General features: G+C 43.9%; 1 protein-coding gene across 1 annotated transcript; it reads right to left on the reverse strand.

The window, feature by feature from the left end:
• Window positions 1–883: 883 nt before the first annotated feature.
• Window positions 884–13,887, reverse strand: CLRN2 (clarin 2). The gene is made up of 3 exons (XM_014838790.3): window positions 13,330–13,887; window positions 7,560–7,739; window positions 884–4,440 (listed from the first exon to the last, which is right to left on the reverse strand). Exons 1-3 carry the CDS (start codon window positions 13,580–13,582, stop codon window positions 4,175–4,177), a joined length of 699 nt encoding a protein of 232 aa, XP_014694276.2. The 5' UTR covers window positions 13,583–13,887; the 3' UTR covers window positions 884–4,174.
• Between the last annotated feature and the right edge of the window lie 1,826 nt (window positions 13,888–15,713).

The raw sequence follows: 15,713 nt of genomic DNA on the forward strand, positions 1-15,713 counted from the left end.
GAATCATTATCACACTCTAATCAACGTCATAAAATAATATCATGATTAACATTTTGACTTTACACGGACTGGGATAGGGCACTATGAGCCCATCAGACATCTTGATGAGCATCAGGAAAAGACACCCTCTCTGAGTGGAAGCACCCCTGAGGGCACAGACCACGACGAGCCAGGGGAGCGTGGGCTAGATGTGAGCAGCTACCCCTTGGATGGGGTGCAACCTGCACGGCCCCCATCTGCAGGAGCCCTGGGAAGGAGCCTTCAAAGTCTTTCAAGGACTAGACAATCATGGCGTAGTGGGAAAATGGCGGCTTTGACATTGTAGAGATCAGGGTTGACTCCTTTCTCCATTATTTGTTAATAATGTGACCTGAGCAAGTGACTTAAATTCTCTGAACCTAAAATTGCCCATCTGTAAAATAAAGACAATAGTATTTATCTTGATTAATTGTTGTTAGAATTAGGGAGAGAGTATGTTGAGTGCCTGGCCCACACTGGTTGGTGGTCGTTATCATGTAGTGTGACTTTCTCATTTTATAAATGAGGAAATGGAGACTTCAAAACGGCTGGGCCCCACCTAAGGCATGTCAACCTGTGTCCCCTGTTTGACTTCAGTTATTGTTAAGCCTGCCTTGAAGCATTAGACCGTAAGTGAGTTTGGTGAATTTTTTTCTAGGTGTGGGGAAAATATGACCATCTCAATGGGCTCTGTGTCTGAGGTTTTACTTTCATATCAATTATATGCTTATAGCCCTCATGGGTGACTTTGAAAATCAGACACTTCCTTTTCAAAATGGAATTTATTTTGTATTTAGACTACATCATATATAGTGGCAGGGACTCTTTCAAGTCTGCAGTTTGAGAAGACGATAGTAGCCTGTGAGTCACCTTAGTTACTTGGTAAGAGAGAATGGAGAGGCACCGCTGGGACCGAACAGACAGGATGCTGTGTTGACACCAGGTGGGGCTCTTAGGCTGCAGGTGGGTAACTCTGCAGCAGAGCCCGGGTGTGGACCAGTGGACGGGTGCGCTGGAGGGAGGAGCTGGTGGTCACTCAGGAGTCGGCAGTGGGATCCAAGCTGAGGACAAGTCTTCTAGGCAGTGAGCGGGCTCGGCTCAGTTGAGAGAACATTTCAGAAATTACTCCAGCCTCAGACAGCCCTGGGAAGGCTGGCTGGGTAAGCAGCAGCCAGGGAGACAGGAGCCCAAAGAGCCCAGCCGTGTAGCCCCAGAACCAGCAGGAAGCGAGGGGATGCTTCCTGGACATCAGGAGTATGTGTGTGTGTGTGCCTCCCTCTCCCGTAACCCTAGAACCATCTTCAGGAGACAGGCAGAGACAGAGGGGTTATCTGGGGAGCCAGCCATCTTATCCCAGAAAGGCTTAACGTTACCTGGAGGGATGGTATAAATGATCAGGCTGGGTTAAATTTAAACTGGACTGGGCATTTATTAGTATTTTTTCTTACAAAATGGCCAGATTAACTGTAGTCAAAATAAAGAAGCTACATTTTCTCTATACATTTGACTGATCATATGAGTGAATTTTGTGACCCAGATATTTAATTTCCCTTCTTCCCTCTCCGCCCCTCACCCCCAACAAAACATGCCAAATCCCCAACAGGAATCCCTTCTGCAGTATCCTTAAGAGATGACTTTCAGATCGAACCTGATTATCTCCAGTAACATTATGGCTGCTACCTGATGGATCCCGGTTTGACACTTTAAAGGTGGTGTAGACGCTGTGGAAATCTTTTGAAAGCTATGAACTTGTCACCAGAAAAATGCACACACGTACAAAAGCCTTTACTTTGCCTCCTTGGTACACAGCCATCTTAATCAAGGTTACCATCTCGATAAGGCAATTCGACCATTAGAAGAAAAACTGAACTCACTCTGTCCCTACCTGACGGTCTGCAGATACCTGAAGGCCACAGTGAGTCTGAAGGCTATGGCTGGGCCACTGTTCTTCAGTAGCTCCAGCACAAGCTGTCTCAGTATGAATCACCCTCAGCCACCGGGAGAATGAAATCTCCAGAGGGCAGGGATTTTTTTTTTCCTTTTTCTCCCCAAAGCCCCTCCAGTACATAGTTGTATATTCTTCATTGTGGGTCCTTCTAGTTGTGGGACACTGCCTCAGCATAGTTTGATGAGCTGTGCCATGTCCTCGCCCAGGATTCGAACCAACGAAACACTGGGCCGCCTGCAGCGTAGCGCGCAAACTTAACCACTCGGCCACAGGGCCAGCCCCCAGAGGGGAGGGATTTTTGTCTGTGTGTTCACTGCTCTGCTCCCAGCAGCTAGATCAGTTTCAATACTTGTTGAATGAATAAATTTACCAAGATCCTCAGATGTTTATGATAGAAACTGTTGCCAGAGTCTTCTGTATTTATGTTATTTTCTTTAACTGTTAGCAGGACTTTCTGTTAAACTTGATAGGACATTGACATTTCCACTGTTTTCAAGACAGCACTGCAGTCTGTTGCTATCTTTTGGATCCATCTCCTATCATGTTAACTATCCCTTCCAGCCATGTGTCATCTGCATATTTGATGAGTGACCTCAGTCCATTAAATAGTACTGAAGCTATGTCTGGGATGGCGAAAGAGGGCTGGAAGAGACAGGTGAGCACAGCAGGAAATCATAAGCAATTAGAACAGAAGAGATGCCATGGAAACTTCCTGAAGTGGAGAGTTAAACAAAGGTAGAGTGAGTCCAAATCAGGTGTCATTCTAGATGGAGCTAATTTGGAGGATAGACAACCTTTACTTGGCATGAAGACAGAAGACTGGGGCAAGGATTCACCCCAGTTGGCATCATGGGAAAATGAATTAAGTTGTGTACATGTATGTGTGAGGGTTCTCCAGAGAAGGCCTTCAACTGATTGGACGAGGCCCATCCACATTGTGGAGAGCAATTTGCTTTACTCAAAGTCCACTGATTTAAGCATTAATCCCATCCAAAAAATACTTTCACAAAAACACCTAGAATAGTGTTTAACCAATTATCTGGGTACCATGGCCTACCTAAGTTGACACATAAAATTAACCATCACAGTACCACTCAGGAAAACCCAACACAAGACACCTGGGTTTCTCCAACAGGTGAATTAGACCAACAGTCTAAACTCACTGGGTATTCACGTGCTTCCCAGCCCTCCTTGTAATTTCATACCTTGTGCCTTCCCTCATTACTGACTTATCCTGGAATGCCCTTCTCCAGCCCTGCTTCCCTCACCACTGGAAAAGATCGACTCATCTTTCAAAGTACAGATCAAATGTCAACTCTGTGACACTTTCTTTAATACCACATTCCATCCTGAAGAATTAATCCCTTCCTCGGTCCTTTATGCTTGAACTAACAGAGCATTGATCAGGGTGCATTGCCATGGCTTGACGTCACACAATAGAGGAGCAAAGTGGTTACAAGTATAAACTCTGGCTCCAGACTTCCTTGATTTAATTCCTGCCCTCCGCAAGTTACCCAACCTCTCGCTTCAATTTCTTCTGCTATAAAATGGTAATAAAATAGTACTGACAATCTGAGTTTGTAGTGAGGACCCAATGAGTGAATATATGTAAAAATCCTATAACTGCATGTAGTAACCACTCCAAAAAAGGTAGTTATTTTCATTCTTAGTGTCACTGTTGCTATCCAATTCCTGTGTCGTATGGAAAGATTAGGTGTTTGTGGAGGGCAGGGACGTTATCATATGCCTCTCTGTATCCCCCTAATATTGTATGAAATAGATCGGGGGTCTAGAGACATGTCTCAGAGTGGACAGTACCTTATATTGGTAGCATGCTCTACCATATGCAAAGGCTGGGAACATTATTGCCCATGTAAACCTCATTACAACCTTGTGAGGTCGTTAATATCCCCATTTTACAGAAGAGGAAACTGAGATGCAGACAGTAAGTGAATTGTCCAGCACACAGCCAGCAAGTGGCAAAGTCTCCAACTCTAACTCCAAGGTCAGTGAGAAAAAAGGGCAGAGATTCCAGGAATTCGGGAAAGTTTTTCTTTTCTGGCCCAGGCACCACCCTCCCTCCTTCAACTTCCTTCTTCTTCTTACCACCAAGAACATGGATCTTCTGGACTGTGAAGCCTGCTGAACAAACGAGGTCTCCATTCACACTGCAGAACTGATGTAGGAAAGGGTGTGAGCAGATGGCTATTAATACAAGATATCCTCAGCCGTGACTGTGGCCTCTTCTATTTTGGTCTTGATCTCCGGGAGAGGAATTTGACTGATGGCCACCACAACCAAGTTTGCAGCATGGGCCGAGGCACTGGCCACACAGATCCAAAACGACTCCTCGTACCGCTCTTCCACCACGACGAACTGAAAGAGCTTCTCCTGGAAGTTGGCGATCCGTTCGGTCAGGTCGTGAAATTTCACCGCCGCCACGAAGCTGGTGATGGCCAAAGCCACAACTCCGCCTGAAACCCAGAAAGGTCCCCTCATTCACAGCTCCTTTCTGCAGGGGTAACGACTATAGGTGAGGCACCATTTCTGTGGCCCAGGAAACAAACTCGCTTTGGGTTTAAAAACTTCTTAGGATGACATAAATAGTAATTTGCTTTGAAAAGCAGTAGATGACCCCACAGTGTGAGAGGCGAGAGGTATGGGAGAAAGAAAATATGAAGCATATCAGATCAATTTTGAATCCCGACCCTTCTGATTTTTTTCCTTTACCCAGTTACAGGGTCTCCACATTTGGATAAGTTCAATCTCTAAATATTTTAGCAGTGGATGTAGACCCTGAGGGCTACGTGGGAAGATGTAAGAAGACCTTACTTTGCAGACTGGGGTTTCAAGAGGACTAGACTGCTCTCTTCTCCTTAATTATCCTTTCCAAGGGGCTGGCACTGTGGCCGAGTGGTCAAGTTCACGCGCTCCGCTGCAGGTGGCCCAGTGTTTTGTTGGTTCGAATCCTGGGCGCGGACATGACACTGCTCATCAAACCACGCTGAGGCGGCGTCCCACATGCCACAACTAGAAGGACCCACAACGAAGAATATACAACTATGTACGGGGGGGGGGCTTTGGGGAGAAAAAAGGAAAAAATAAAATCTTTAAAAAAAAAAATTATCCTTTTCCACCCTAAGGATAAGACGACGATTTAAGGGGAGGAGGAAAAGAAAGCAGAGCAGGCAAGACTGGAAAGATTCCACCTTCGCCAGCTTCTCTGCCGGTGGCAGCAGACTTCGCCATTGTAGGTCTCTCTGTCTCTCTCTCCTTTTCTACTGCTTTGATTTTAATTACTACTTTTAAAAACACGTATATTATGCTTTTTGTTTAGACTATTACATCCTCATTGAATAAAATCTGGACACCAGAGAAAACCATAAAGATGAAAACACAAATTTACTTTTACCCTAAAAGCCAGGTATAAACACTGAACATTTTAGTGTATTTCTTTACATTGGTTTCTCTTGAACAATTAGTATTATGGTGCCTTGACCATTCTACATGGGATCCTTCCCTTACTTGAATGTTTTTCCACGTTGTTAAACATTCTGTTACAGTACCACTTTAAACTGGTGTGTGACGTTTTATCCTAGTGATGCACCTACTTAAGTTTAATTATGCATGACCTTATTTCTGGAAATCTAGATTGCTTCTAATTTTTTGGTATTATACAGTGCTTTGGTGAATATCTTTTTATGCACATCTTTGGGATCTTTTCCAGTTATTTCCTTAGCAGACATCTCTATTGGAATTGTTTAATCAAAGGATATTCATATTTTTATGCCTTTTGACACTAAAGTTTTGCCCAACTGCTTTTCAAATTTTTTTAATTTTAATTTTTTTTAAGGATTGGCACCTGAGCTAACATCTGTTGCCAATCTTCTTCTTCTCCCCAAAGCCCCCCAGTACCTAGTTGTATATTCTAGCTGTGAGCTCCTCTGGTTGTGTTATGTGGGACGCTGCCTCAGCATGGCCTGACAAGTAGTGCCATGTCTGCATCCAGGATCCGAACCGGCGAAACCCTGGGCTGCCGAAGCAGAGCATGCGAACTTGACCACTTGGCCACGGGGCTGGCCACCAAATTACTTTTTTAAAATACTCTTGTCCACAGGGCTTGAGAGTACTGTCTCTCCAGGGAGGTGTATTGACAGAGATAAGCAGAATTGAGTACATTTTACACGCCAGCCGCTATGAGGATTCAAGCAGAGATAACAAGACACCTGTGGTCTAGATGGGGGCAAGCCATTGTCAAAATTGACTACACTGGAGCCATTTTAAAATGGAACTGGAGCTGCCTTTTCAGAGAAACTGCTTTGCTGTTTTGAACCTTGAACTGAGCTAAACCTTTGGACTGGGCCCAAACGGCAATTTTTTCTAAGCAATTGTTTGAGAAGTCAGCAGGAGAATGGACATCCTGATCACAAAGACTGAGGATTGTGCACTTTCCGAAGACAGAATCAATAGTCATCAATGTTTAGCCAAGACTAGCTCTCTGCCTCCAACTCCAATTAAAATTCTTTGTGATACAAACTCCCTTCTTTGCCTTTAAAAGCCCCTGACTTTTACTCCCTAGCAGGGCACGTTTTGGGTCTCTACCTGAATGTGTGTCTCCCGAATTGCAATTCTAATTGCCCAAATAAATATCTGATGTTTAAACTGTAGTGCTTTTCCCTCAGTTGACACCGTGTACATAAATAATTCTACAGGATGGCCCCAGTCTGTAAACACAGGCAAATATATACTGACATTCCATTCTAACACAGGATAAAACCACATTATCTGTTTTTATACTGTATGGTCACCCTGTATGGCATACGGTTACTGCCATTATGATGCCTTGATCACTTGACCTGGGTTTTTTGAAACAGCCCTCATTTCTTGGGATTTTGTTATTTTCATTATAGATGATTTTTTAAGCGCATAACTAAATGTGTATTACTTTCTGTGTATCAATATACTCCAAAATCAAACACACCCCCCCCCCCACTTTTGTCTTGGAAAATACATCACAGTCATAAACGAGACCATGGATTAATGAAAAGACAAAGGGCTAAGAATCAGTTGTACCTGGGTTGGAAGCCCACCTCTGCTACTCACTGCTGTGTGACCTTGGGTGCACTTTTTAACTTCTCTGAGCTTCAGGCTCTTTATCTGTAACTATGGGTCTAATAATACTGCCTCATGGGGAGGTTGTGGGGAAAAAAAGCAGGTCCCTTCTCTTTTGTCATTTGTGAGGGTTCTTCCCAGGCTCGCAGCAGCTCTACCTCCTCAGTCTGCCCACGTCCCTGCCTCTTCCACCCCCAGCTCTGTGTCTTCTCTCTTCTCCTCTCAGCCTGACCTCTCTTTACTCCTCTAAGTCCTCAGCCACTCATGCGCGTTAACAATTCGGTTCTTTATGGTGACAGAGAGATTCTGCAACGTTGAGTAAAGAGGACATTCACGCCCATCAGGGAGGTTATAGACCAGTGGAGTGAAGGCTGAGGTGGGGCATTTTATTTTAATTCCTTCACACCTTCCGCCCAGTTACTTGGAACTCAGCCTGGTGATGGTGGGAACAGGCACTTCTCTCTCTAGGGGCCTTCCTTACCTGCAAGGACATTCCACAGGCAGATGCCCCCGGGGCCGTTGACTGCCCTGTACGGAACCTGGATCATGTTGAGGATGGCAAAGCCCATGCTGACCAGAGCCAGGGCCAAGGCCAAGACGAGGAGCAGCAGAATGATCACGTGAAGGCCGGCATTGAGCTCCTTCACCAGGTGCGGGAAGACTGAGGAGAGAAGACACAGCCAATATTTCAACGTCAGAGCTCGGCTCAAGTTCCAACAGCCCAAGCTCGCTGATCATAAAGGCTTTAACAGAGGGGAGTAAGGGCAAGGCAGCAAGTGCTGGGTTTTCAAAGAGCAGGAGACTTCCCGAGATGAATTCATGGCCTGGTCAACTGACAAGTTGACCAACAATTCTCTCTTCCTTGGGGTGGATGCAAAATGGAAATGTACCCCAGCTGGCAATTTAAGTTGCATTAACCTCAAAGCGCTGGGATCTGGGGTGAGCTGATGTACACAAGCCACAGATGGTGTCTCTTTAGCAAAGGAGGCTAGCAAGAGAATCAGCCAGAGGGCTGATTGCAAAGCTTCAATCTGGGTCAGAGAGTCACCTTCAGTGAACGAGAGAGGTAGAAGAGGTCTCGGGCATAACTGAAGAGCGTGGAAGGGTGGAGCAAAGTGAAGCCTGGATCTGGTACCCAAAGTTCTGGGTTTAAATCCTGGTTTCATTCATTTGCCACACCTATAAAACAGGATCCTCTAAACCTTGCCTCCCCTACCCATCTTACAAGATCGTTGAGTGGATCAAGTGAAATGTATGAAAATAATAATAGCACCCACTGAATGGGCACCAATGTGAAGCTAGGAGCATCATATTGGAGCCCTCATAATGACTCAGCAAGGTAGGCATTATTTTCCCATGTAAGATGGACACTTATCCCCCATGTTGCATAATACTTTATTAGAGTATTAATTTGCCATATCAATGTAGCAGAATAATTTAGTGAAATATTAATTTGTATTTGTTTTCTTGATATTTGCCACCACATACTAGCTGTGAAAATTACATGATGTAACATAGTAGAGTACTTCAAGTATTGCTGGGAAAGAGTCAGTTCTCAAAAATGGCAGTTGTCGTTGTTGCTGTCATTAGTTTTACTCTCTGACTTGGGAAAAGTCCTGTGAATTCTCAAAGCCACAGTTTCCTCAGCAGTGCAATGGGGATAGTAATAGCTGCGTATGAATTGCGGGTAATCAACATTTACTGAGCAGAGTCATGGGCCAAGCCCTTTACATCTGTTATCGCCTTCAATCCTGGTGACAAGGACATGAGGTAGATTTTATTAACTCCTTTCCCCTCTCCTCTGGCTCTGTTGCTGGCTCACCTGCCTCCCTTTATTCACGGACGTTGGTTGTCTCCCAAGCCTGAAGAATGAGAATTTTTGTCCATTTCCCTTTCAGGTGCCCTTTCCACTTGGAAGTTTCCAGATACTCCACGGTTATGTCCTTAGCTCTGATCTAACTTTCTTTCCGGTTCTGTATTTCCATTTATATTTACCTCCATATAGTTATCTCATCAGCATCGGAAACTTTACCCTGGAAAATGAGCTTCTTTCCAAGGGATTTTTCTTTGTAAGTCTTCTCTCTTTCCTTCCCTTCCCTTCAATGTCAGTGTCCCTTAGATGTGTTTTTCTTTTCAAACTCTAAGCCCCTTTTTATTCCAAACATGGTAGCTGATGCCTGATGACCTAATTGTTACATTGTCCCTTTTCTTGCCCATGTGATCCTTAGGACACGCGACAAGCATAATAATCCTCATCAAAGACCTAAAATAGAAACCTATCACCTATGTGATTGGCAAAGATCAAAACGTGTGCTAACACACCATGTCGATGAAGGTGTGGGGAAAGAAGTGCTGTCAAACCGCATAAGGATATTCACTCACTCAACGTCCTTGGAGGGCAATCTGACAGCAACTATCAAAGCAATTTCACTTTTAGAAAAAGCACTCCCACACATGCTCAGAGCTGTATATATCGAATATTCATTACAGTAGCAAGAGATTGGGAAAAAAACCAAAAGATAAATCGATAGGAGATTGAGTTAATAAATTAAGGTACAACCACAAAATGCAACTTTTAAAGAGAACTAATCATATCCATATAACGATATGAACCCTCTCTGGATTTGACTTAATAAAAAGTTGAGACATGACTATATTAGGAGGATGGGAGACGGGGAATCTGGGGCATATAGGACGATGTGAATAGGGTGGTGAAATAGCGCACAGTCCTTAGCTTCCACAGTAGGACGTGTATTGACTATATCTTAAAAAATCTTTATTGGCAAAAGCTGAATCTCATTTAGCTCCCACATTCATGGGTCATACCCCAAGCCTCCAGATTCCCAGTTAAACGAGATCTTACTATTTTTCGTCTGTGTCGTTACTTAGAAATTCAAATCTTTCCTCAGGAGTTTTAATGCATCAGTTCCTTCTATTAATGATCCTTTAAGGGGCAAGTCCACATATGGTCCTGTCATGCAGAGCCACCCGAGGAAAGCTATTGCTTGCTTGCCTTTCGTGTTTGTACCCATTTTCCAAAAGTATTTGATGTCTCTGACTTAAGGATTAAATTTAAGTTTCCAGCTTAAAATCTACAACCATAAAAGCGTATGATCCATGAAGATAAAGGACAACAGCTACATATATTGAGGGCGGACAATGCCCAGGCACATATACACATTCTTTTTTTTTTTTTTTTTTTTTGCTGAGGAAGATTAGCCCTGAGCCAACTGCTGCCAATCCTCCTCTTTTTGCTGAGGAAGACTGGCCCTGAGCTAACATCTGTGCCCATCTTCCTCTACTTTATATGTGGGACGCCTACTGCAGCATGGCTTGCCATGTGGTGCCATGTCTGCACCCGGGATCTGAACCGGCAAACCCCAGGCTGCCAAAGCGGAATGTGCACAATTAACCACTGCGCCACTGGGCTGGCCCCTATATATTCTTTCTTTTACCACTCATGGCAGCCCTCTCTCACTCTTACAAATGAGGACACCAAAAGTTAAATACATAGTTTAGCCAGGGTCACACAGCCGTGAGTTGTTTAACCTCTCTGAGCCTCAGTCTCCTCCTCCTACGTGACAGGGTTGTGGAGGAGCAGTATAGCTGAGGGTACATGTCTGGCATCTTGTATGTGAACATTCGGTACAAATGAGTTTAAAAGTACTCTATTCGTGGGGCTTGCCTGGTGGCACAGCAGTTAGGATCCCGGGTGTGGACCTATGTACCACTTGTCAGGCCATGCTGTGACAGGCAGCCCACATATAAAGTAGAGGAAGATGGGCAAGGATGTTAGCTCAGGGCCAGTCTTCCTCAGCAAAAAGAGGAGGATTGGCCGTGGATGTTAGCTCAGGACTAATCTTCCTCAAAAAAAAAGTATTCTTATCATTATTCATTCAGCCAGTGTTTTTGAGTGCCTAGTATGTGCTAGGCACTGTTCTGTGGGCTTGGGATCATCAACGAACAAACAAGATCCTTGCCCTCATGGTACTACATACTGTAGAGGTGGAGACAGATAATAAATAATAAACATAACAGACAACTTATCTAGTATGTAGGAAGGCAGTTGTCAGCGCTGGTGATCTAGTGGTTAAGATTCGGCACTCTCACTACTTTGGCCAGGGTTCATTTCCTGGGCAGGGAACCACACCACTTGTCTGTTGATTGTCATACTGTGGCCGCTGCATGTTGCTGTGATGCTGAAAGCTCTGCCACCAGTATTTCAAATATCAGCAGGGTCCCCCATGGTGGATAGGTTTCAGCAGAGCTTCCAGACTAAGACAGACTAGGAGGAAGGACCTGGCCACCCACTTCTGAAAAAATTGGCCATGAAAATCCTATGAATAGCAGCGGAGCATTGTCTGATATAGCGCAGGAAGGTGAGAGGATGGCGCGAAAAAGACCAGGCAGGGTCCCATGCTGCTGTCCACAGGGTTGCTAGGAGTCGGAATTGCCTTGAAGGCACTGACAACAAGAAGGTGGTTATCATGGTAACATGATACATCATGCTATATAATTTCCATGGGCTACTTTTATTATTTTCCCTAAGCACTGTCTTGCTTATTAAAGTCTTTGGAATATTGCTGCTATTGAATCTGCCACGCCCACGTTCAAGCTTTGGAACTTCCCTTATGAGAGATTACTTAATTTCAATGACCTATGATTATTTTAAAAATTGTGCCATTTCCCCCTTGAAAAAATTGTTTTGTGGTTTTGAAATAGTCTCAAACTTCAGAAAAATTGCAATAATGGTATAAAGGTTTTTTTTTCCTTCTCCTGAACCATTTGAGGGTAAATTGCCCCTTCATGCTTGAATACTTTAGAGTTTAATTCCTCAAAAAGGACATTCTCTTACATAACCACCATGCAACTATCAAAATCATTAGGTTAACACGATTGACGTTTAACCCTGACACTCATTCAATTCCCACAAATCGTCTCAGGGATGTCCTTTATAGCAAACAGCCCCAGTTCAGAACCGAGGCCTGCATATAGTTGTCATGATCTCCTTTTAACATGTGCTTTATTTGTATTTCTTTGTTTATGTGTGTACATGTTTTCAGCTTTTTATGTTATGTTTTTAATAGAGCTATTTTCCAAGATCCCTGGTCCAATTTAATTGTTAGGGAAATGTAAGTTTCCCTAGAGACTTTTTTCTTGCATACACACAACAAATATGTTTCCTTCATGTATATAAATGATGCCAATTTGTATTATTATCTTTGTCAATGGTCCAGCTTTCTGTCTTTATATATTTAATAAGATAACTTACCCTGGCCAGGATTGTAAAAATTACAATTCTCAAATACAGAAATCAAATAATGAATATAATTCCTATCCCTTTGCATTAGTATTATGTTGATTAATTACAATTTTGTAGGACACTGTTCTCACCAGCGATCTAATTGTTTGATTCTAAAGGCTTACAGAATATTGCCTTGTTTTGTTTTGTTTTGTTTTTCTTCCCAGAAGACCCTTCATAAGCTGGGTTTGGCTTCCTGCTCTGTTTACATCCAGAGCAGCTCTGATGACACTGGATGCCAGCCGACGTCCCCGCCAGCTCACGTTCACTGGGAGCAGTCCTGTGCCTTGCTCCTCGCCGGTAAACATTCGAGCTGAGCTTTGACAGGGGCAGTCTGATTCCAGAGCCCAGGCACAGAGCCCCTTTGCTTTCTCCCAAGCTACAAAGCTTTTATATAAACCTCAGTGGGAGCAGCCACCATGTTTCCTGAAGGTTTCATCTCTGCAGGCAATCTACACCCCCACGTGCTTGGCTGGCTGAGAATACCCCAGTCACGAGGCATGGGTCTGAAGTCTGGCTCTGCTGTTTTCTGACTGGGTGACCTCAGACAAGTCAGGTAACCTCTCCAAGCGTCAGTGTAGTTCTCCACAAAATGGGAATGTTAATAATCCCTTCATTATAAATTCATAATAAGGCTTAAAAGAGACAGACATGTAAAGCACTTAGTAGAATGTCTGACACATGGATGCACTCAATGTTCCAAAAGTTATTAGTAATAGAGGTAAACCACAAAGATATAGAAGTCCCTATTCCTAATGTTTCTATAAGCCTCTATAGAAAAAAAAAAAAAAAGATCTTTTCTTGGTGCTGAACAAGAACTCTTGGCTTACTGAGGACTTTGTCATCACACCTGACATTGAGGCAGCAGTTGCATTCTACATTTAGACATAATTGCCCTTATAAGTTTTGAAAAACCAGTGTTCTAAATTCACGCCCCAAATATACTCACTTGTGAACTGGGACTGGCGGCCCCCGAGCCCGCACTGCCGCACCTTGCACCCTTGGAAGAGTCCATAGTAAATGTCCCCGATGAACTTGACCAGCTCTGGATCCGTGGCATTGACCAGGTCCACTCCAGTCTGACAGAGGATTTTCCCACTCAGCCAGTGGGGCACCGCCAGGGCAACGATGATCAGGACGAAGGAGGAGAAGCTGAGTAAAGATGCCAGCCCATACCACGCATTTCTGAACCATCCAGGCATTCTAGCGGGTGCAGGTCATGCCCAAGGTGTCGTCGGAGCAGCAGTGGGGGTCATTGACATCATCTGGACACCTGGCAATTCCCCGCTCTAAGGTCAGCTCTTCCAAATACACCATTTGAAGAATTCAAATCCATTCCCTGGTCGTCCCTCAGCACCTGCCCCCACAGCCCGTGTTTACTACAACCACATCCGGAAGCCTCTACAGAGACAGTCTTCACCCGACTGCAGTGGACAGGAGCGTGTTACTGAAGGAAGTAACCCTATATCTCCCACTAGACTAATGTTTCAGCAGAGGGGTTAATTGTCCCTCATTGCAAGTATTTAAATATCCCTGGCGTGGACCTTTTAATGACGAGGAAGTTATTAGCAGGCAAAACCAGGCAGATCTGACTATAAAGAGACACTAAACCAATCTCAAAAAAAGCAAAGTGTAGAAGGAAAATGAAGATAGAATGATTAGCACTTGAATATTACCAACAGTGCACAGTATCAAATGTTGATCTCTTTGATGGGCGCCCGGGCATTTCTTTCTCTAAAATGTCACTGCTGTCAGGATCTGCAGAACTGTTATTAATACCATAAATGACCACTGTTCTCAAGGCTTTTAATTGAAATGTGTAAACAAAGCTTTACGACTTCTGGATTTATCACTGGATGCATCTACCGTGGGTAAAATTGCAACATGAGTCAATTTGGGGCGGCCTGGACCCCAACAATTAACATTCCTCTCTTCCATTGCCCTGCCTATCATGTCATCTGAAATGGGACAGAAAAGTGCTCTTCTAACATGTTAGCAAATAACAACCACCCAGCTTGGGTATTTATCTCTTCTAACATCGAAGATCTGTCTTTTCCATTTTTTTCTTTCAGTTTTATTGAGATATAATTGACATATAGCACTGTATAAGTTTAAAGCATTCAGCATAACGACTTGACTTACATATATTGTGACATGATTACCACGATAAGTTTAGTTAACAACCATCATCTCATATAGATACAAGAAAAAAAGTTTTTTTCCTTGTGATGAGAGCTTTTAGGATCTACTCTTTCAGCAACTTTTAAATATACCATAGAGCGGTGTTAACTGTAGTCATCATGTTGTACATTACATCCCCAGGACTGACTTATCCCATAACCGGAAGTTTGTACCTGTGACCACCTTCATCCAATTCCCCTCCCGCCACCCCCCACCTCTGGTAACCACTGCAGATCTTTTTCTTTTAATCTGTAGGCACTAGGAATAAAATATTTCTATCTTATACTGTGGCTTTTTAATTTTGACTTTTAGTCTATTGCTGAGCGTCAATTGAATGTCATGAGACTGGCAACAGCCACTGGCAATAACTGTGGGGAGCAAAATTAGGCAGAAGTGGCACAGTAAAATTCCGTATGTGGTCACAGAAGTCTGGAAGGGGGTTCAGTAGGTTGCATTGTTAACCAACAGGAGTTCCAGGAACCCCTCTTGGAGAGCGCGGAGGGGGCAGAGGAACACGGGAGTGGAAATGGCATTTTCCTTCCCTATAATTGAGGTTCACTTCCATGGTCTCTTCACAATGAAAATAAAGAAGCGTGTCCCCAAAGCCTGTGCAGAGCTCTACCACGTAGAAAGGGCCCTTACCATATGCTTGCTCACCCTGATGCTGCGGCCACCTTTGTGGTAGGCAGAGGATGGACTGTGCCAGCGATTTCTCTCATGGGAAAAACGGGTGTCAGGGCTGACGCTGGAGCTCACATCTTTGAAACACCACAGCTCATCTTCATCATGATAACCTTGAAATAGCACGTGCTTTTCTGCTAACGAATAACAAAATACAAATAAAATGCTTAGAAGAGTGCTTGGCACATGAATAAGTGACCAATAATGTCAGTGATTTTGACATTAAGCACGCTTTGAGAGGCAGGATGTGTAAAATACTTTTGAGTCATATTTCTGCCCCAAATGATGGTCCTATGTCAACTTTTGGTGTTTTAAGGGCTAATTATTTTTAGAAAAATTCTGTGGGAAACAACCGATTCCCAGCAAACCCTTGCCGTGCTGAATGGAGGTGTGGTTAAGGAGGACTCCAACTACTGAAGACCTGGGCTCCAATTCCTACTCTTCTCAGCAAGTGTCTGAGACTCTCATGCC

This window comes from Equus asinus, chromosome 3 (genome assembly GCF_041296235.1).
Source record: "Equus asinus isolate D_3611 breed Donkey chromosome 3, EquAss-T2T_v2, whole genome shotgun sequence".
In the NCBI taxonomy this organism is placed as follows: Eukaryota; Metazoa; Chordata; class Mammalia; order Perissodactyla; family Equidae; genus Equus; species Equus asinus.